This window comes from Rattus rattus, chromosome 9, assembly GCF_011064425.1.
Source record: "Rattus rattus isolate New Zealand chromosome 9, Rrattus_CSIRO_v1, whole genome shotgun sequence".
Lineage (NCBI taxonomy): Eukaryota > Metazoa > Chordata > Mammalia > Rodentia > Muridae > Rattus > Rattus rattus.
Window position 1 is genome coordinate 74578518 of NC_046162.1, and position 21256 is coordinate 74599773.

At 49.5% G+C, this 21256-nt stretch overlaps 1 protein-coding gene and 1 non-coding gene across 3 annotated transcripts in view; one reads left to right on the forward strand and one right to left on the reverse strand.

Annotated features, from left to right (window-relative positions):
- Dnai2 (dynein axonemal intermediate chain 2) overlaps window positions 1-14603 on the reverse strand; it is a 28319-nt gene extending 13716 nt beyond the window's left edge. For both annotated transcript variants that reach the window (XM_032913288.1, XM_032913289.1), the window contains exons 1-6: window positions 14421-14603; window positions 12895-13056; window positions 11611-11732; window positions 9130-9272; window positions 7482-7595; window positions 981-1120 (exon numbers count right to left, since the gene is read on the reverse strand). In XM_032913288.1, coding sequence (XP_032769179.1) covers window positions 981-1120; window positions 7482-7595; window positions 9130-9272; window positions 11611-11732; window positions 12895-13056; window positions 14421-14603 — 864 coding nt within the window. The remainder of the gene's footprint in view (window positions 1-980; window positions 1121-7481; window positions 7596-9129; window positions 9273-11610; window positions 11733-12894; window positions 13057-14420) is intronic.
- LOC116910672 lies at window positions 6910-7052 on the forward strand. The gene has a single exon (XR_004389204.1). It is a non-coding gene; the product is annotated as a small nucleolar RNA SNORA67 (small nucleolar RNA).
- Window positions 14604-21256: the final 6653 nt, after the last annotated feature.

Consider the following 21256-nt stretch of genomic DNA (forward strand, 5'->3'; position numbering starts at 1 on the left):
ACACGGAGCTGTTTTCTACAAGACTCCCCACCTACGTAGCAATAACCAGCGAGACGAAAACTACACCCCAGGACCTAGACATGCTAACTAACGTGTGTTTGAAACCTGAGCACTCAGGAGGTGGGGGCAGAAAGTTTAGGAGTTTGAGGTCAACCTGGACTACATGAGATCCTATCTTTAAAAATAAATAAATAATAAACAGATAGATAAATAAATAAACGCATATTTGTTGAGCTAGCGTTCCCACCATCAGATGCACGTCTTGCTCTTCTTCCTTTTCTGATGCAAACGAAATCTAAGCCCTTCTGAAGTAAAGCATGACAGACCTACACCAAGCAGTCAACAGGCACAGAGTCACCAGGCTGCTGGGTAACCCAGCGGGTGCAAGACAAGTGGCTTGGGGGAGGGAGGGAGAGAGGGAGGGATGGAGGGAGGGAGGGAGGGAGAGAGAGAGAGAGAGAGAGAGAGAGAGAGAGAGAGAGAGAGAGAGAGAGAGAGAGGCCATTTGCTCAAACATGCAGAGCGCATCTCTCAGGGCAGACACAGAAAACTGGTGCCCCGGAGAGGGGCTAGGAGGTTGTGGACAGAGGAGGCCTCTCAGAGACTGCCTTTGAATCTTTGGAGTGATTTACTACTCAGGGTTAAAATGGGGGAGAGTCTAGGGCAGTAGGATGTGTCAGAAGGTAAAGGCGCTCGCTACCAAGCCTGAAGACCTGAGTCTGATCCCTGGTACCCACACTGGTACCATGACACACGCCACTGCCCCAGAATAAGTTGCCTTTTATTATCTTTTCTTTCTTTCTTTTTCCTTCCTCTACTTTTCTTTTTTAAAAGAGAGAGAGGGCTGAGGTGCAGCTCAGTGGTAGGATGAAGCCCTGGGCTCCAACACTGGGCAGTAAAGTAAGTACTGGAAAGCAGACGTAAGGCAAAGGTCTCTGGATGGGCCCTCCTCGCCTCTCCAGGGTCCGGCCGGGTGGTACCTGCCCATCCGTGGACGCTGAGAAGCACTCGGTGCCTGTCTTTGACTGCAACCAGATGGTGCCGTACACTGGGTCTCGGTGGCTGAACTCAATGGTGGACAGCTCTGCCACCAGGCTGCCCTTCCGGGTATCCCAGCAGGCTGACGGAGGAGAAAAGGAGGCTGTGAACTCAAGTTCCCAGAAACGCAAACCACCAAACCTGCAGTGCAGCTTTGCTGTGACTGGGGAGGGTTGAGACTCTTAGTTGGAGGCTAGCCTGGGCTACATAGTGAGTTCCAGGCCAGCCTGGGCTACATAGTGAGACCCACTCCCCCACCCCACCCCCGTCTCAAAATACACAAAAATAAGACAAAATAAGAGGGTCATCAGATAATGTGTGAGACCTGAGATCTGTTCCTGAGTGCTCTAACCCATCTGCCTGCTGTTTTTACTGATATTTGGCCATGGGAGGTGGGTGGGCATTCATTTGTTTTGTTTTAGTCTTGAGACATGTAACCCAGGCTAAGCTCAAACTTCCTATATAACTAAGGATGGCCTTGAACTACTGACTCTCCGGCCTCCACCTCCAAAGTGCTGGGCTTATAGACTTGTGGTGTCATTTATGGCTCCACCGTCTACCTGAAAGGCCCTTGGTTAGTGGTTTTCTGTTACACTGCTCTAAAATTTCATGAGACTGTTTTCGGGTTGGGACTTAGTGTCTGGGTTAAATCGTCCATGCTTCCAGATCACGGACATCCATATTTGACCCTAGAATTAACTGTCTCTCATTACCCTTTGAGGTAAGAGCTGTGTCTCGGGGGTGGTTGTTTGTGTGTCTGTGAAGGAGAAATTGTCTGGAGTTTTAGAATCAGGGCTACATTCAAACCACCCTATATAAAATCTATACCAGCCCCACACAATCTACACCAGAGACTCCTAGACTGCAGGCTCCGTTTATTCCACGGTGCCCAGCCATGTTCACCCTGGTGAAGCTCATGGAACCAGGCTTGGTACAAGGAGAGGTAGGAGTGAGGGCAGGAAGTGGAGAGGCTGCTCTGGTCAGGGAAGGTCTGCGGGAAGAGAGGCTTGGAGCTAAGGTTGAAGCAGAGATAGCCAGGCAAAGGGGTGAGGCAGGATCCAAGGCAGGGGGAGCACAGGCCCAGGCCCCCAAGGTAAGGCCATGGGCAGGCAGATCTCCCTGCTGTATGAACAATGCTGTTGCAAACAACTCATGCAGGGGCAGCTGGAGAAGTGACTCAGAGGGTTAAGCTTCTTGTCATCCAGACGGATGACCTGGGTTCGATTCCTGAAACCCTCCTGGTAGCTCACAACTGTCTGTAAATTCAGTTCCAACGGACCCCATGCCTTTTCCGACAGCCACACATACACACTATGCTACACACATGCATGCAGGCGAAACACTCACGCACAAAATAAGGTAAGTAAACCTAAAAGTTGAATAGCAATAATAATAATAATAATAATAATAATAATAATAATAAAGAGGGCGGGGGAGATGGCTTGTCAGGTAAAGGTGCCTCTCACAGTCCAGCAATCTGAGTTTAACCCCCGAGATCCACGTGGTAATAAAGAGCCAACTCCTCCTTCAACTTGTCCTCTGACCTTTACCTGCTCGGTGAGGTACACGCACCCTCCTCCCGCACGGTACATTTTTAAAATGTGAATTAAAAATAAAGGAGATGTCGGGAGAGACGGCTCAGGTTCAGGACCCTTGCTGCCCTTACAGAGGGCTAGAGTTCTGTTCCCAGCACCCACCCTGGGTGGCTCGGGGCTCCCTGTAACTCCAGCCGCAGAGGACACCCACACACAGACAAACACACATGTGACATTTTAAATGATAAAATAGAGAGGGGGCTGGAGGGGTTCAGTGGTTAAGAGTGTTTGCCGCTCCAGCAGAGTGCTGGAGTTTGGTTCCTAGTATCCAGAGTGGACAGCTCACAAGGCCTGTATCCAGCTACAAGGGATCTGATGCCATTTTCTGGTTTCCTTACACACGCACATGCACATGCACATGCACACGCACTCACACACACACACACACTCTCACACACACATACACACACACTCTCACACACTAACATGCTCACACACATTCTCACACACACTCACACACACACACACTCTCGCACTCACTCACACACACTAACATGCTCACACACATACTCACACACACTAACATTCTCACACACACTCACACTCACTCACACGCACACTCTCACATGGCACATGCTGTTACACATGCACACATAGCTAAAATAAATTTTTAAAAAGAAAAACGAGCTGGAGAGATGTCTCAGTGGTTAAGAGCACTGACTGCTCTTCCAGAGGTCCTGAGTTCAATTCCCAGCCACCACATGGTGGCTCACAACCATCTGTAAGGGGGCTCTGATGCCTTCTTCCGATGTGCTACAGTGAAACCATATACAATAAATAAATCTTTTTTAGAAAAAGAAAAAGAAAACTCACAAGCACATTCAAGTCTCTCCTGTGATCCCATTTTTGTGCTTTGCCAACAAAGGGGTGAAGCCTGCCTGTTTCCTTCCCTGAGGTATCTGGCTTTTAACCTCATCCTGAGGGCCATCAAGGGCCCACATGCTTCCTCGGAGCCATTCCAGGAAAGACGATTTACAAACCACCAGCGTACTTACTTGCTCCTAAGTTTTGACCTAAGTCTGAGACTTTTACCCCTTGCCAGGCCAGGTCCACAAATGTGTTTCTCTGAGTAATTTCTCTGCAGAGCAGCGCTCCGGGGTGGGTCCCGTGACCACAGATGTCCTGGGTAGCAGGGCCTCAGAGCTGAGCTGTTCTGAGCCAGTTTGAAAAGCCACCGACAGGGATCATGAATAATGAATGAGGAGGGCTGCTGAATAAGTCATGGCGTAAGTTCCGCTGTGGTCTTTATGGCTCAGACAAGCGATAATATGGCAGGGAAATGTATGGGGCTCATAGCTGTGACACAGCTTGGCTGCTCCCCTGGGGAGGTATCGGGTCTGAGAGAGAGAGAGAGAGAGAGAGAGAGAGAGAGAGAGAGAGAGAGAGCGCCAAGCGAGTCCGGGGCATTTTCCTTAGGGAATCAAGAGTTTAAGGCCAGCCTGGGCTATAAAGTAAAATCACATCTTTAATATATTAGAAAGCTGGAGAGATAGCATCGTGATTATTAGTGTATACTGCTCTTGCCGAGGACCCGAGTTTGGTTCCCCAGCACTTAGCTTGGGAGGCTCACAAACTCTGTGACTCTGATGCCCTCTTCTGGCCATCAACGGCACTGCATCCAGGTGCACATACCCACACTTACACGTAATCAAATGAACAAAAGCTAAGGTAAAAGTAAATCAGATTTATGGACAGGAAAATAAAAGGGATAACATTGAAATGTAAATTTAAAAACCAGGGCTGGAGAGATGGCTCAGTAGTTGGGAGCTCTGACTGCTCTTCCAGAGGTCCTGAGTTCAGATCCTGGTAATGAGATCTGGTGCCCTCTTCTGGTGCGTCTGAGGACAGCAACAGTGTACTCACATACATGAAATAAACAAATCTTAAAAAAAAAATCTAATAAAAAAATAAATCAGGGGGCTGGAGAGATGGCTCAGTGGTTAAGAGCACTGACTGCTCTTCCCAAGGTCCTGAGTTCAAATCCCAGCAACCACATGGTGGCTCACAACCATCTGCAATGATATCCAATGCCCTCATCTGGTGTGTCTGAGGAAAGCAACAGTGTACTCACATACATAGAATAAATAAATCTTTAAAAAAAAAATAAAAAATAAAAAATAAATCAGAAAAACAAGAGCAATTAAACCCAAACCAAAGCTAAGCACAGTGGCTCAGAAGCTGAGGCAGGAGGATTAGTGCAAGTTTGAGATCAGCCTAGGCTACACGGTGAGTTCAAGTCCTGTATGTACTGCATATGGAGACCTTGCTTCACAAAATAAAATGCTAAAATAAAACCACCACCACCACCACCACCACCACCATCATCATCATCATCATCATCATCAAAAGAGGCAGGAATGGTGGCACATGCCTTTAATCACAGCACCCAGGAGGCAGAAGCAGCCAGATCTCTGTGAGTTTAAGGCCAGCCTGGTTTACACAGCCCAGCAGCTCAGCAAGAGATACACAGTGAGACCAAACAAACAAAAAATAACACTGGATGTAGAAAGCAAACCCATCATGTGGGAGGTGGAAGCAGCAGAATCAGCAGCCTGGGCAATACCACACACACACACACACACACACACACACACACACACACACACACACCCCTGAGACAGAAAATGGCATAAAAATTGAAGTAAGAAAAAAAATAAGTGGGCTGGTGAGATGGCTCAGTGGTTAAAGAGCACTGACTGTTCTTCCAGAAGTCCTGAGTTCAATTCCCAGCAACCACATGGTGGCTCACAACCATCTGTAATGAGATCTGATGCCCTCTTCTGGTGTGTCTGAAGACAGCGATGGTGTATTAAATAAATTATTTAAGAAAAAAAATAAGTGAACGATTAAAAGAAGACACTGAGGGGTTGGGGATTTAGGTCAGTGGTAGAGCGCTTGCCTAGGAAGCACAAGGCCCTGGGTTCGGGTCCCCAGCTCCGGAAAAAAAAAACCAAAAACCAAAAAAAAAAAAAAAAAAAAAGAAGACACTGAGGAATGTAATAAAGCCAGAGGTTGGTTCTTAGGATAGAAATCGACCTCCTCTTGCTTGACTAGGAGACGACAAGCAAGAGCTCCCTGGGGAAAAGCATCGGAGAATCACGAGTGCCGAGCGACATGTCAGGGAGCCGGGTGACTTAATGGAAAAGTCGCTAGAACCTCAGAATCAGCCAAAGCAGATTCAGAAGTAGAAGCCTGGCGTGGTGGCGGCACACGCCTTTAATCCCGGCACCTGGGAAGTGGAGGAAGGACGGCTGTAAGTTCAAGTCCAGCTTGGGCTGCGTGAGACAAAAAGAACATGAAAGGGGAGGAGAAAGAGAAGACGTGGGGGGGGGGGATATGCCAAGAGAGCCTTACCAAGTGAGGGGACTGGATTCATTCATTAGTTTCCCCTGCTGCCAAGCCTGACGACCTGAGTTCGATCCCCAGAACACTCGGTTAAACTTGAGAACTGATCCCCGTGTTGTCCTCTGACCCGGGGAATTCATCATCACACACCAGTGATCCCCACCCTCACATCCTGCCCATTGTGTGTAACCCAGCCCATTGTGTCCTCTTAGCCACTGTTGGGAAATTCGACCCTTACAAAAGGATTATCCCAGCCGGACCTGTTAACTCTAATAGAGGGAGGGAGATCCAGGAGACCCTCCCCTGAGTTTCTAGCTGCCCCTCCCTGGGATAGTCTGCTTCGGGAAGGAACACCCAAACCCTGAAGCCCTTCTTTGTAAGGAAGCCCAATAAATGTCCCAGATTTTACCTTAGGTTATTATTGGGACCTTGGAAATAGCATTTCACTGCGTCTCTGTCTCTCTCCCAATAAATGTAGTATAAACAAACAAACAAACAAACATCCCCACCTATGTGGGACCTAGTTGGAGGAAGTGTGTTTCTGGGGGTCAGCCTTACTTCCTGCCTGCACACTGCTTCCTGGTGGGCCTGACTTGAGAAGCCCCTTTTGCTAGCTTCCCCAGCTCCCCAAGGGGCTAACCCGCTCCAGCTGCCATGCTTTCTCCACCATGATGGCCTGTCCCCTCAGGAACGGGGAAGCAAACTAACCTTTCCTTAAGTCTCTCCTCTCAGACATAGTGTCACAGCAATGGGCACACAGGAGGTGACACTTCCCAATTGTGTGCACAAACCCAGTATCACCCACAATCCTCTCATACACTTTTTTCAGACACCTCTCCCAAGGCGGGACTCCCCAACAGCCCCCATTCATCTACTGACGACCCTGGTGCCTGACTTTATTTGAACTATCACTATTTAAAAAAAGAAAAAAGTCCAAGGTGATTCCCTCTCCAAAGGGCTGACTGTGTGCCCTTTTCAGGAATGTAGAAACTTGGAAGAAAGCCAGGCATGCCCAAGGTCTCTGGGGAACAAGGAATACTTGTTTCCTTTGCCTTCCTTTGGCTGCCCACATACATGAAAAAGAAAGAAAGAAAAAAAAAAAACCCTACATTTTATTTCATTACCACGCGTGTATACGTGTGCGGCTGCACGCACGCCATGGCACACGTGTGAAGGTCAGAAGACAACTGTTCCCTCTGTCCACTGTGTGGGTCCCACGGGTCAACTCAGGTCATCGGGCTTGGTGGCAGGCACCCTTTCCCACCGAACCGTCTCCCCGGCCTGCATTGTTTGTAAAACCTTATTTCCTGCTATTGTTAGACTTACCTCAATGGTTATGACAGGAGGCCAGCCCAAACCCTCTGCATAATCCTGACTCCTAGGTGACTTCAGTGGTCAGCTTCCTAAACGGTCTGTCTGCCTGCTAAGTCCAGGCCCAGCCCTGACGGACCTGTGTGGGTTCGCAGTGCCCTGGCTGCCGGCAGGGGGCGCGGTTCTCCTTACCTATCTGCCCATTGTAGCAGCCCCCTAGGAGAACGTGGGAATCCTTAGGGTTGTACTCCAGGGTGATGAGAGGAGACGGTGGCTTCAGGGCAATCTCAGGTCGGTTGGGGTTTTCTAGAATGAAGAGGGCCAATCAGTTCAAGCCCTTCAAGCAAAGGATGAGAAAAACAGCAGAGGCGTCCTTCCCCTCCCTCCCTCGGGTCTCTTTTGCCTGAATTTTGGCTAGCGGCTTAATTGGGGTGCGGGGGGGTGCGGAGGGAGATCGGGATTGGGTAAACGTGTTCGCATATTGAATTCCAGCTCTAGTCCGTTCCCCAGGTTTGGTGTGAAATGAAATTTTGATCCTAAGGTGTAGAGGATGGTGGAGTCCTGCGTGGATGTGTACTTGTGTGCTGTTGACATAGGCGCAGCCTTGCCAAGGGCTCTGGAGTCTCAGAGCCCCGGAGGAACCGCAAAGCCTCACCGCCACCCCACCCCCCACATCCCCTGCTGAAGTTTTGGGGTGAGACTCAGAGAGACATGGCAAAGCCTTCCTCAGTGGACTGAGAGAGAGTGTTGACAGCGTGCGCAGAGAACGTCTACCACAGCGTTCGTCCCACCAGACACTTGTGGTCTGAGGGCCGTTACCCTGCAGAGATCACAAGATTAGCTAAACCGGCCCCCATGATTCAGGCGTATATAGTAACCTTTATGTGTATGTGCTAACCCTGTATTCTTGTTTAGCTGTATCCAGTGACCCGCCACGTCTCTGTTCAATTCAGTCAACAACGTGCTGAGCTTCCGGGATACTGAGATTTCTCCAGCAGAGAGCCCAGACCGCCCAAGCCTGGTGTGACCTGAGTTCAGTCCTTGGAGACCAGATAAAGGTGGAAGAAGAGAAATGACCCCACAAAGCCGTCACCTGACCGCCACATGTGTACCATGACACGCATGCCTTCCCCACAAGCAATAATACCACACCCCCACCCCCACCCCGAGCTGAGGAGCGAACCCAGGGCCTTGCCCTTGCCTAGCTCTACCACTGAACTAAATCCTCAACCTCTTTTTTTTTTTTTTTTTTAAATCTCTCTCTTGATTTCTCTACCCAGGTAGAAGTGCCAGGTCTGTGGACCATGGCTGAAAGTGGAGCCACCCTGCGTGGAGGTGACCTTCTGTCAGAATTTGATGAGCTGTAGGAAGGAGTTGTGAGTGGTGTCACTGCATTGAGAATCGCTACCATTACTCCCTGTAGGAAAATGGTCTCTCACTGTCTGCATGGGTGAAAGACAAGTGTCAGTAAAGGTGGGATGGGTTCTCCCCTGCTTGTGTCCCATCTTGGTGAAGTAGGAATCCTGTTCTTCATGCCTCGGAAGTTGGGAGTTGGGCTGGGGGGGTGTCGTACTCGCCTCACACTCACAAGGCTGTGGGGTCCATCCCCAACGTAGGAGGCAGATGCAGAGTGGACAGGATCTTCCTGGATCTGGCTTGGTTCTGTGGAGGTGTGCCTGCCTGTTCCCACACAGGGAGGAGACAAGAGCGTTTCCTCTTGTCTCACTCTGCAGGGTGTCTTTGACCCCTTATTTCTACCCTTGGCTCCCCAAGTTTTGCTGGCCTCTGACCTGGCCCCCCGGCAGTCCTCTCTGGCCAGTAGGAGCCACCCGTTTCTCACCCAGGTCCCAGATGTAGGAGTCGTGGCTCATGCCCACGGGCGAGCGCTGGAACTGCAAGCAGGAATAGGCCACGGCCAGCTTCTTGTTACCATCAGGGTGCCAGGAGAGGTGTGTGGCTGCCCGCTTGATCTCCTGAGGGTCCCTGGAGTGGAAGGCAGGGAAAGCAAGGGGATGGAGGGAAGGGCCCCCCAATTCTGTGTTTATCAGATTCCCTTTCAAAAAAAAAATCCAAGTAGGTCCACGCGATTGTGTTCACTTAGAAATCGATTTTACAGGGTTGAAACTGGATAGCAGGTGTCTCCTGCCTGTGACCCACCATTCCAGAGGCCAGCTTAGGCTACACAGTACAAAGACCTGTCTCAAACAAACAAACAAAACAAACTCCAAGCCCCACAGAAACCCTAAAGTTGACAAGGCTCCCTTAAATAGGAAATCAATCTCAAACTCCACTGAATGTACAAGGCCTTAACCAGGAAGCAAATGAGTGAAATCTATAAGCTAACTTTTTTTTTTTTCCTGAGGCAAGATCTCCTGGACCCCAGGCTAGCCTTGAACTAAGGATAACCTTGGATTTCTGATCTGTCTGCTTCCAGTACTGAGATCATAGGTATGCACCATTACACCCAGTATACAAGGCACTGGGACGGAACCCAAGGCTATGTACACGTTAGGCACACACGCACAGTGCCAACTCACGCTGTGTCCCCTGCAAGACAGTACGTGTGTATTTCTGACTGATCTGACACTACTGTGTGTCACCCTGAAGGGCTTTCTTAGTTTAACAACCACCCCCTCCCCCTTTTAAAGCAGGGTCTTATTGTGTAGTTCTGGTCCGTCTGAAACTCACTCTGTAGACCAGGCTGACCTCGGACTCACAGAAATCTGCCTGCCTCTGCTTCTCTAGAGCTGGGATCAAAAGGCCTGTGATACCATGCTGGCTTGGTTTAAACACTTCTCCCTGATGCAAGTCCATGGTTATCAGAACAGAAGAGGTGAGAATCCCAGCCCCTTCCTTACTTGGTACTTACCAATTGAGTTTAAGACTCCTGTCCAGCTGGGCATAGCAGCATACCCCTATAACCCCGCCCCCATAACCCCGCCCTATCATCCCACCCCTATAACCCCACCCAGACACCCCTATAACCCCCCCCCTAAAGCCCCGCCCTACAACCCCGCCCCTATAGCATCACCCCTATAACCCCGCCCTGTATTACCCCCGGCCGATCCTAACAAAGGAGAGGGGGGTGGGAATGCAGTTCTCTCGCTAGAGTCTGCCTACACGCCCGAAGCCCCGAGTTTGAGCCCCAGTCCTACATAAAACAAGGGCTGTAATCCCAGTACTTGGGAGGTAGAGACAGAGGATCAGGAACTCAGGACTAGTGTTAGCTCCATAGTGAGCCTAGGTCAGCCTGAATACAGGACAGCCTGTATCAGAAAGAAAGAAAATTAGGGAAGAAAGGGAGGGAGGTGGGGAGGGAGGGAAAGAAAAGACTCAGATACACAAACCCAATAGTGAGTGAAGGAGGCCATACAGGGTATATGGCATTGTGCGGCTCGTAGGGGTTGGTGATGATAAAAAGACCAGTAAGTACCAGGAGTTGGAAGGCAGGAGAAAAAAAGGGAAGGCAATAAGGATGTTTTAAGGCAGTGAAAACCTGCTCTGCATTGTCGGTCCAAATCCACAGAGTATGAGGCCCAAGAGTGCCCCCTAGTGGAAGCCATGGCCTCTGCATACTGGGATTTGGTTTATTGGTTAGTACTCTCTCCTCTCTCCTCCCTCCTCCCTCCTCCCCTCCTCTGCCCCCGTGTCTCTCTCTCTCTCCTTTTTTAAACAACTGGGTGTTAGGAGCCCAGACTCACCTTAGACTCCCCGTGTATCTGAGCCTAAGGACCTTGAACTCCTGATCTGACCAGCCTTGGCTTCTCAAGTGCTGGGATAACAGGTGTGTACCACCATGTTTGATTTTTTTTTTTTTTCTTTTTTAGGACAAAGTTTCTCTAAGTAACTCAGATTGGCCTCTCTACTCAATTTTGCTGAAGGCCAAAAAACTATGTGAAAAACTAAAGTCAATTTTTAAAAGTAATTTCTCATTAATGTATCTTTTTAATGTATGAATACTCTGTCTGTATATACACCTGCATGCCAGAAGAGGGCATCAGACCCCTTTATAGATGGGTGCTGGGACTTGAACTCAGGACCTCTGGAAGAGCAGCCAGTGCTCTTAACCACTGAGCCATCTCACCACTCCCTAAAGTCAGTTATATTTTTAAGAGTTAATTTTAAAGTTTGTTTGTTTGTTTGTTTATCTATATGAGTGTTTTATCTGTATGCCTGCACGTATATATGTTTGTATGTATGTATGGTCCTCACATGCATGCCTGGTGCCTGTGTAGGCCAGAAGAGGGTATCAGGTCCCTGCAGAGAGTCTGAGTCTGGTCACTCCAGCTCTAAAGGACCAGGCACCTCTCTCTGGAGCTACCTGAAGACATTGATGGTCTTGGCTGAAGGGGCCTCTTCAGTCACCTCCACGGCCTCCTCGTCATCAAAATATTCCTCGTAGATGTCGATGGCATTGTTCTGCTTGATGCAGTGCTCCATGATCTGAGGGGACACCAAGCCAAGAAATCTCAGCAGTGAAGAGAGCTGCCCCCGACCCCTACCCTGCCCCGGGTCATTTCTGATGTTCAGCAAGGTCTGCCCCAAGCCCAACACTCTTCCAATGAGAGGACCTAACTCGCTCCATTTTAGAATAGGCTGCCCTGTTAGCCTTAAGCGTCAATTTTCCAGAAGGACAGCCAAGGCTTCTTGGAAAAACAACACAGAAAAGGGGCAGCCCTCAACAACTGCCCCGACATCTGGCCAGGGGCTTACAACAGACTCAGAAGAGTCCCTATGCCATAACCCTCCCACCCCCTCATGGTACAAACCAATCAAAAGTGTCCAAATATCTCATACAATAGGCTCGACCAATCCTGATAAAGGTGACCCAACCGCAACTGGAAAACCCTAACTGGCTTTGAAAGGGGCCTGCTTCCCTCGTGGCCGCTATTTTGCTTGAATGGTTGACCCCACGTGCTGGCTGTTTCTGCAGAATATACGATCTTTCTCTTTGCATACTATCGAGTCTGGGGATTCTTGGACCCTTCCACCAGGAGCCCTCTTTAATCCCTTCAGCGGGAAATTCCTTCCTTATGGGGCAAATGAGAGTGAGTGTCCCCGTCTCTGACACTTTCTTTTAACCATATCTGGTGAAGTCAATGTGTCTGTCTTCTTGGACTTTGTGGAGTGAATTACACACTTTTTTGGGGTGCAGGAGGTGTGTGAGATGCAGTTTGCAGCCTCTGCTGTGCCTGTGCAGAGAACTGAAACTCAGTTCAGTGCATGAATGAGCACTACTGGCTGATTGGTAGGGCTCTTCTAGGGTACCCTTTACCCTGCCTTGGGTTTTTTTTTGGGAGGGGAGGTGACATGCTCTCCATTGCACATATGTGGAGGAAACTTTATAGGAGTGAGCTTTCTCCTACTATCATGAGGGTTCCAGGACTTCAAGTGATCAGCCTTGGGGGCCAGGCCTTTACCAAGACAGCCATCTTGCCAACCCTCTTCCAAGCACTTTAGACCCTTCCTAAAACCTATAGGTCCTTATGGTCAGGAGTGAGGTTCCGCCTCCCTGGAGCCTAACACAGGGCTATACACAGCCTGCAGAGCGAAGTCCGAGCTGGGGGTAGTGGTGTGGGACAACTGGCGACGGAGGGAGGCTAACCGAGCCCAGCTGCATGACGGCGTTGATGTAATTCTCATCCTTCTCCACTTTCTTCCGGAAGCGGATGGTCTGCTCCAGCTCCTGGGGGTTCACATCCTTGGGCCAGCCCCCCTCGACGTGGTTAACCCCACAGTTCTCCATCTCAAACCGCTCTGTGTTGGCCTAAACAGAACCACAGGTGAGTAGATGTTTGTCTCTGGGCTAAGCATTCAGCCTTTCCTGCAAACCTGGGTCTTGGGAACCCTAAGCTCTTAAGGGTTTGCTGAAGAAGGGGTGCCCTGACCAAAGCCACAAAGGGAGGAGGCCCTATCTGGCTTTTGAGCACCACCTCGAAAGCCTTACACTGAACAGTGGTGGTCATGGAAAACCTAGTTCCATCTTTGTCTTAAATGGGCTCAGGAGTCCACCCATCCATCCTGGGACAATCATATTAACAGAATAATCCTCCACCTCTTGGGATCACAGAGACCGGGACTCAACAGCCATTCAGTTCATTCATGCCACAGTCATCGGGATCATTCCTGCCCATGAGATTGTGAAAAGTGTGTTTTGGCCAAATCAAGTGATACTGATCGGTCCTGGGCATGGGAAGATGTGTTAGCCCATGCCACATGACTTTCAGTGTGGCTGACAGACTCGTGGGGGTGATCCCTTACTTCGTGGGGATTCAGTGTCCCTGGGGTCCCAACCCTTTCCAATGAGAATCGCCTGTGTAACGCTTCCTTTTCCTTAAGCCCCTCTGGATAGTTCTCTCGGAAGACCCAAGTGCCCAGGATGACTCCAGGAACATCCCAAGGGCCCTAGAACCCTTAGGAGGAGAATTTTGGTTCAAGGTATGTCCAATCTTTTTGATATCGCAATGTGACCCAACGCTATAATCTACAAAGTTCATATTCTGTAAACACATGGTTAATAAACACACACACACACACACACACACACACACAGAGAGAGAGAGAGAGAGAGAGAGAGAGAGAGAGAGAGAATCTTTTAAAAGCAGACTTGGGAGATGGAGGCAGGGTTATCAGAACCTCAAGGTCACTCTTCTCTTGGCAAGTTCAAGGTCAAGCTGGATTACATGACCACTGGACCACACACTTAAAGACAGCAAAACCACGCACACAAAAAGTCCCCAAAATGCCTTAAGTAGAGTCCCCAGTTTGTGTTGGGCTACATTCACAGCTACCCTTAGCCATGTCTGAAGTGGACTAGACCCAGGAACCCACCCAACCCTCCTGAGAGACAGCAGATTAGCACATGAGTAGTCCTCTGTCCTCCAACATCACAGAGACCTCACCTCAATATCAATTCGGAACACATGCATTCTGTGGCATACACAGAGGTCGGAAACACCTACTCTGGCCCAAGAAGAGTTGGTGTTGTTTACTCCTCATCCTGGCACCAGGGTGAGTCTTGGGGATGACTCTGCCCACACCTGCCAGCACCTGTTCTGGTTCACTCTACCTAGTTCCCGGGTTAGCCGGCTTCCCCACTGACCACCCAGCGTCTTCAGGGCAGGAACCCACCTCATGTTCCGACATACTGGCGGAGCACTGGATGCCTGTGTCCACTGGGTTCCGCTCCACATACAGTGCGGCCAGCTCAGGGTTGGGTGAGATGTCAATGTTCAGCTCAGCCTGGCGGTCAGAGAAGTTGCATTGCTTCCCAAACTCACTGCGCTTCTTCACGTACACGTAGACGATCTCCATGGCGGCGGCGGCGGCGGCGGCGGCTGTGGCAGGATGGAGCAGAGCATGAAACTGGTGAGGGTCCCACCCAGATACTACTCATCTCCTCTGGTCCCACCAGAGGCAGGGCCAGGTTAAGGGATCTCTCCAGAAGCTATACCTATGGGTTTTTGTTTTTGTTTCTTCAATTATCTCGAGCATTGGGGGGTGGGGGGTGGGGGGTGACTGGAGAAATGGCTCAGCGGTTAGGAGCACTGGCTGCTCTTCCAGAGGATCTTGGGATTCCCATCCCCCACAGGGCCGCTCACAAGCATCTATGACTCCAGTTCCAGGACATCTGACCTCACCCTCTTCTGGCCTCCACGGGTACTGCACATACATAGAGCATAGACATACAGGATGCAGGCACCCCCCCACACACACACACACACTTACAAATAAAATCTTTAAAAAATAATCCCGGTTGGGGATTTAGCTCAGTGGTAAAGCGCTTGCCTAGGAAGCGCAAGGCCCTGAATTCGGTCCCCAGCTCCGGAAAAAAATAAAATAAAAAAATAAAAAATAAAAAATAATCCCATTCAGCTGGGCACATGTCTGTGACCCCAGCATTCTGAAAGTGGAGACAGGAGAATCAGAAGTTTAAAATCATTCTAGGCAACACAGCAAGTTCAAGGCCATTCTGGGCCACATGAGACCGTGTCTCAAAACACAAAACACAGAACATAAAACATAAAAGCAAAACAAACAAGCAAACAAACAAACAAACAACACACACTTAAAACCAAAAAAACCCTCATCTGAAACCAGCCCACACTTATCCTTCCAGCCCTTGGAAGACTGAAGCAGGATTTAACGCTATCCTATGCTTTGAAAACAGCTTGTGATATACAGTGAGACCTTGTCTAAAGTGGCCTGGAGAGGCAGCTCAGTGGCTAAGAGCGCTTGCTGCTCTTACAGAGGACCGGAGTTGGGTTCTCCAGTTGCTTGTAACTTTGTAACTCTAGCATCTGGCACCTTTCTGGCCTCTGTGAGCATGTGTGCATATGCCATCCCCCCATCCCCACGAGAGAGAGAGAGAGAGAGAGAGAGAGAGAGAGAGAGAGAGAGAGAGAGAGAGCCCGCTAAATAAAAATCTCCTGTTTGTTCTTGCTCTTACCCTCTGCGGCAGGCGAGGAAATCACCACTTTACTTGAAGAACATTCACTTGAAGTCATTTAGGTGAGTTGCTGGACGTCACATAGCTGACAGGCAGACCAGCCGGGCTGCCTGGCTTCCAAACTCTTACCCACAAAATTACACACTTTCTACCGAATCAATACACTTACTGGAGGCAGAAAGCAATCTTGATGGTTAGGACTGCTGAGCTAAATCCACCAGCACACTCAAGATTTAAGCCACGTGGGGCACAAATGACAGAGACCTGCATCTCTTAAAAGCCACCAAACCGCTCGCACAACCATTCAGAAGAAGGTTCATCCGTCCACGCCACTGGCTTCTTTAACACGTGGCACTGGAAACTCACTGGTTTATGCTACTTAGCCATGAGAATCGAGAATTGTGGCCAGCGAGATGGCTCGGCAGGTAAAGGTGCTTGTGGCACAGTCCTCACGACCTGAGTTCAAACCCCAGGACCCACTGGTTTGGAAAGGGGAGGACTGTCTCCAACAAGTTGTCCTCTAGCCTCTGGGTATGCCCAGTGTTTTGCACCTCCTCTCTCTCTCTCTCTCTCTCTCTCTCTCTCTCTCTCTCTCTCTCTCTCTCTCTCGGTGTGGCAAGACCCTGGGATCATCGAAGTCCTAAGAATACCTACTGCCTCCCACCTAACACAAAGGGGCCTTGATCCTTCTGACCCCACACATTAGGAGACTGAGTACAGGACTCTGGTCACCTGGGAGATTGTACTATGGACTTCAACCTGAGCTACAACAGACCCTATGTGGTGACGAAGAGGTGGCTGGGAGGTTAAAAACGTGCACCCATTGCTCTTGCAGAGAGGGGTTTGGTTTCCAGCACCCACGTGGCAGCTCTCGACCGGCTGCAACTGCGGTTCTAGTGGATCCGATGTCATCTTCTGACCTCTGAGGGTACCAGACACACAGGCAGGCAAAGCATTCATACACACCAGATAAACATTTTAAGGATATTAAAATGTTTTTTTAAATTGAAAGATCCCATTTCAAAGACAGACAGACAGACACACATACAGAGAGGCAAGAGAGGGAAGTCAGACAATAGAACCCAAGTATGTACTGGACCCCGTGGTGTCTATAATCTCAGCACTGAAGAAACAGAGGCAGGAGGATCACTGCAAGTTCTAAGCCAGCCTAATCCACAGAATGAGTGTCAGATCAGTCAGGGATACACAGTGAAACCTAAATTAAAAAAAAAAAAAGTTTTTTTTTAAAACCAATCAACCAATCAATCAATAATCATCAATCAGTCAGTCAATCGGAACAAGCATGAGTAATGAAGGCCGTGGCTCCTGATGCAAAGAGACGCATGATCGATGGGACCGGACTGAAAGCACAGGAGTAAACCTTCATGCTTATGGTCAGCTGATCTCTGACAAACCGTCAAGGGATGCCACAGGGAGGGACTGGTCTCTTCAGCAGGTGGTGCTGGGATGACTGGGCATCTCAAGAAAAGATTGTTAAAAGCCCTGTCTTATACCATATGTAAAAAAAAAAAAAAAAAAACAACCCAAAAAAAAAAAAACAAAAAACAACAAAGAAAACAATAAAAGCATGCTTCCAAACATCCCCCAAAACAACCCGAACCATACTCTCAGAGAAGGTGGTTGGGAGACATGGCTCAGAGAGAAGAGGGGGTTGGCAAAGCAGCAGTCTGCCTAAGGGTGCCCGGGTGCCTTCCTTCTGTATGGACAGACTTGAGGCCTTAAGGGAAAAGAATGCAAAGTCAACTAAATTCTCTGTCTTGCACCACAGACCCGGCAGCTAGATTCAGGCAATTAGGGGCTGTCTCTCCCCATCTCCAATTGCTGTGGTACAGCTGGCTCCCAGCGACACAAGGACACTTAAGAGAATGAGAAAATTCTGGGAAGAAAACGCCAGCCTCTCCGGCCCCGATCAGATTCTAACAGCTCTGCTTTCTTACTTGGTGTTTCCCAAGGCCAAGCCCTCACGGAGAACGGAGGCATTGTCTTGTGTCTGGAGGCAGACAGAGGGGACATTTAAAGGCTAGCCTGGTGACAGGAAGACAGCACATTCAAAGACCCAGAACAGACTCTTTTCTCGCAAGCTAACAGGGTGCAAAGATAAATGGTAGGTCAGCCTAGAGCATCACAGCAATCTTTCCCCTCTTTGGGAAGACAAGTGCCCCAGGGTGGGGCTTCCCCAAGGAGGGTCTGAGCCTTCTAGGGGATGGGTAGCAGTGGGAATCAGACCTAGGAGTTTCAGGAGGACATTGTCCCTGAAGCATGCAGAATCATAAACACACACACACACACACACACACACACACACACACACACACACACACACACACAGAGAGAGAGAGCGCTAAATGTGGACTATTAGAACCTTACTCATACCAGCCGGTGCTCTACCACTGAGCTACTCCCAGCCCCACTGAGTCTCAAATCCAGGGCCACCAAGAACGCCATACTCTGGTCGGAACACCAAGACATGTAATCATTTTCTCCATCCTGGCCCCAAAAGAAAAACAAGACTTGCCTCATGTGAGAATAATGAGTAAAGTCGTTCCTAGAGGGAACCCTTTGTGCTTGGACAGAAAGCTTGGCACACAGCAGGGTGGAGAGGCCAGGAAATAGCAGGAAACAGGGGTGTCAGTGTGGGAAGGGGGCCAGGAGGAGGGCCAGCCTTTGTCCCTTGGGTCAGCCCATCTGTGTGCCTGGGATTGAGGAGCCATGCTTGAGGGAGGAACACAGAGGGAGGGCTGCTGTGTTTTTCCCATGTCTTAGTGAACCTTCTGGACAAGGTTAGGAAAATGTCCTCCTGACCCTAAGGTAGATGAAAGGCTGACTTCTAGACCGGTGTGTGTGTGTGTGTGTGTGTGTGTGTGTGTGTGTGTGTGTGTGTGTGTGTGTACACGCACGCTCACGCACAAGTGCAGGTGGGGTGGAAGTTAGAACTGTAAGATGCCCTGGAGCTGGAGTCACCTGATGTGGTTACTGGAAACCAAGCTCTTAAAACTGCTGAGATGTCCCTCCAGCCCCCTTCTCTTAGTCTTTGAGACAGGCTCTCACTCTGAGTCCAGCAGGCCTAGAGCGCACTGAGTAGTCTATGTTGGTCTCTTGGCAAACCTCCTGCATCAACTTCCTGAGTACAGGATTTACCAGCCTGTCCCTTTCCCTCTCCCTCCTCTTAACTGAAAGCTCTCCCCCCCCCCCGGAGCTGGGGACCGAACCCAGGGCCTTGCGCTTGCTAGGCAAGCGCTCTACCACTGAGCTAAATCCCCAACCCTGAAAGCTCTTTTTTTTTTTTTTTTTTTTTCTCTCTCTCTCTCTCTTTCTTTCTTTTTTTTTTTTTTTTTTTCGGAGCTGGGGACCAACCCCAGGGCCTTGCGCTTGCTAGGCAAGCGCTGTACCACTGAGCTAAATCCCCAACCGAAAGCTCTTTTCTTAACAGCCCATTCTTCCCGGGATTGAACTTCTGCTCCATTCACCTGAAAGCCTGAAAGAGGTTCCGCCCACTCCGAGTCACAGCCCGGGTTAGGTCTGGTAGGGTAGTGGTGCAGAAGACAAGGTGGTTAGGGGTTGAGGAGGTCCTGGAGCTTGAAGAATATTCCGGGCAGCGAGGATTAATGCAGCGGGGAGAGCGCCAGTCCTGAGTCCAGCATCTGACAGTTCTGGATTTCTTGCACTGTTGGTGATTATAACTCTCGAGGGCTCTTTCCTCCTTTCGCCAGCTCTTTTTTTCGGGCTTGGACGTCCTCCAGGACGCCCGCCCCTTATCCTAACTCAGCTTCTCCTGCTACACTGCTCAAGGGAAGCGCCCAAGACGGATCCGGCTCCAGAACAGCTCAAACGGCCGGGAGCTGCGGAGTTTACCGGTTGCCTAGCAACCCTGGCTGGGCCGAGACGCCGGCCGCTCCGGTGGCGATCTGGAGCACGTGACACTGGTCCCTCTAGTCGGAAGCACCCCCTTCTCTCCTCCCTTCTCTGGAGGAGGTCTGCGGAAGAGGTGAAAGAAAGTTAACCAAATCTTTGCCAAAATACTTACCCAAGTCTACATCAGGCAAAGTTCCCTGAAAACGCAAGCTAAGTGACCAGAGTGTGGGAAACCTCGCTCTTGGGTCAGAGAAAGCCTACTCAGTTCCGTTGATCTTGTCTGATTTGTCACTGTTTGCCACAATGTCCGGGTCTCTTCTGCTACCTTATCCCCTGCACCACCACCCTTCTGAATTCATCTCCGGAATGGAAATTCCTTGAGGGTCAGGCTGAATGTATGCATGGTTTAGCTACGTGTTTGTCACGTTGTAAATATGGTTTCATTGCATGAATGAATGAACCGACCGACGCATGAATGACACAAAGAGAGATGTGTTTCTCATGAGCTTGAGGCAAGGAAGTGAGAAAACTGTAGGAGGGATTGATGGATGGCTGTGTAGAAGGCACTTGTTGCACAAGCCTGACAACCTGAGTTCAAATCATGGAACCCACATAAAAGTGGAAAAAAATAATGGACTTCAAAATAGTGGAAAACAAAGTTGTCCTCTGAGCTCCTACATGTGTCATGTAGCACACCCATAATAATAATAATGATAATGATGATAATAATAATAATAATAATCAATAATGTAAAAAGAATTAAGGAAGAGGTGTAGTCCTATATCTAGGACTGGTGAGATGGCTCAGTGGGAAAAGGGGTCTGCATCACTTCTATGACCTGGAGTTGAGCCCCAGACACACGTGGTGAAAGAACTGAATTTCCCAAGTTGTCCTTATTAGCATCCTGTCTAAGCTCCGCCCCACAGTTACTTGGAGACAGGTAAGCGACACTATAAAAGGGGCTGCTTTCCCACCTCTTGCTCTCTTGTTCTTGTTCTTGCCTTACCTTCCCCCACTCCCTGTCCCCTCTCATCCCCTCCATGTGCTCATGGCCAGCCTCTACTTCTCTTCTCTTCTCTTCTCTTCTCTTCTCTTCTCTTCTCTTCTCTTCTCTTCTCTTCTCTTCTCTCTTCTCTTCTCTTCTCCTCTCCTCTCCTCTCCTCTCCTCTCCTCTCCTCTCCTCTCTTCTCTTCTCTCTTCTCTTCTCTTCCCTTCCCTTCCCTTCCCTTCTTTCCTTCCCTTCCCTTCCCCCCTCCCTCTCCCCCTCTACCTTTCTCTGCCTCTACTACCCTTTTCACTACACTCCCATGCCCTGAATAAACTCCATTCTATAGTATACTGTCGTGTGGCTGGTTCCTCAGGGAGAAGAGATGCCTCACATGGGTCTTCCCCACCCCTCATCACACCTTCATAGAACATATCCCCCCTCTCTTTATCAGTCCTCTGACCTCCATACTTGTGCTATGTATGACATACACACACAAACACAGACACACATACATACACACACATATAATATGATTTTTTAAGGAGAAAACTACAGAATCACATATGCTTTTCCAGAGGGAACCCTTAAGAGTGTTTGGAGCTGTTCCCCCCCCGCACCCCCTCCCCAGGGTGGTTCTTTTTTTTTTTTTTTTTTCCT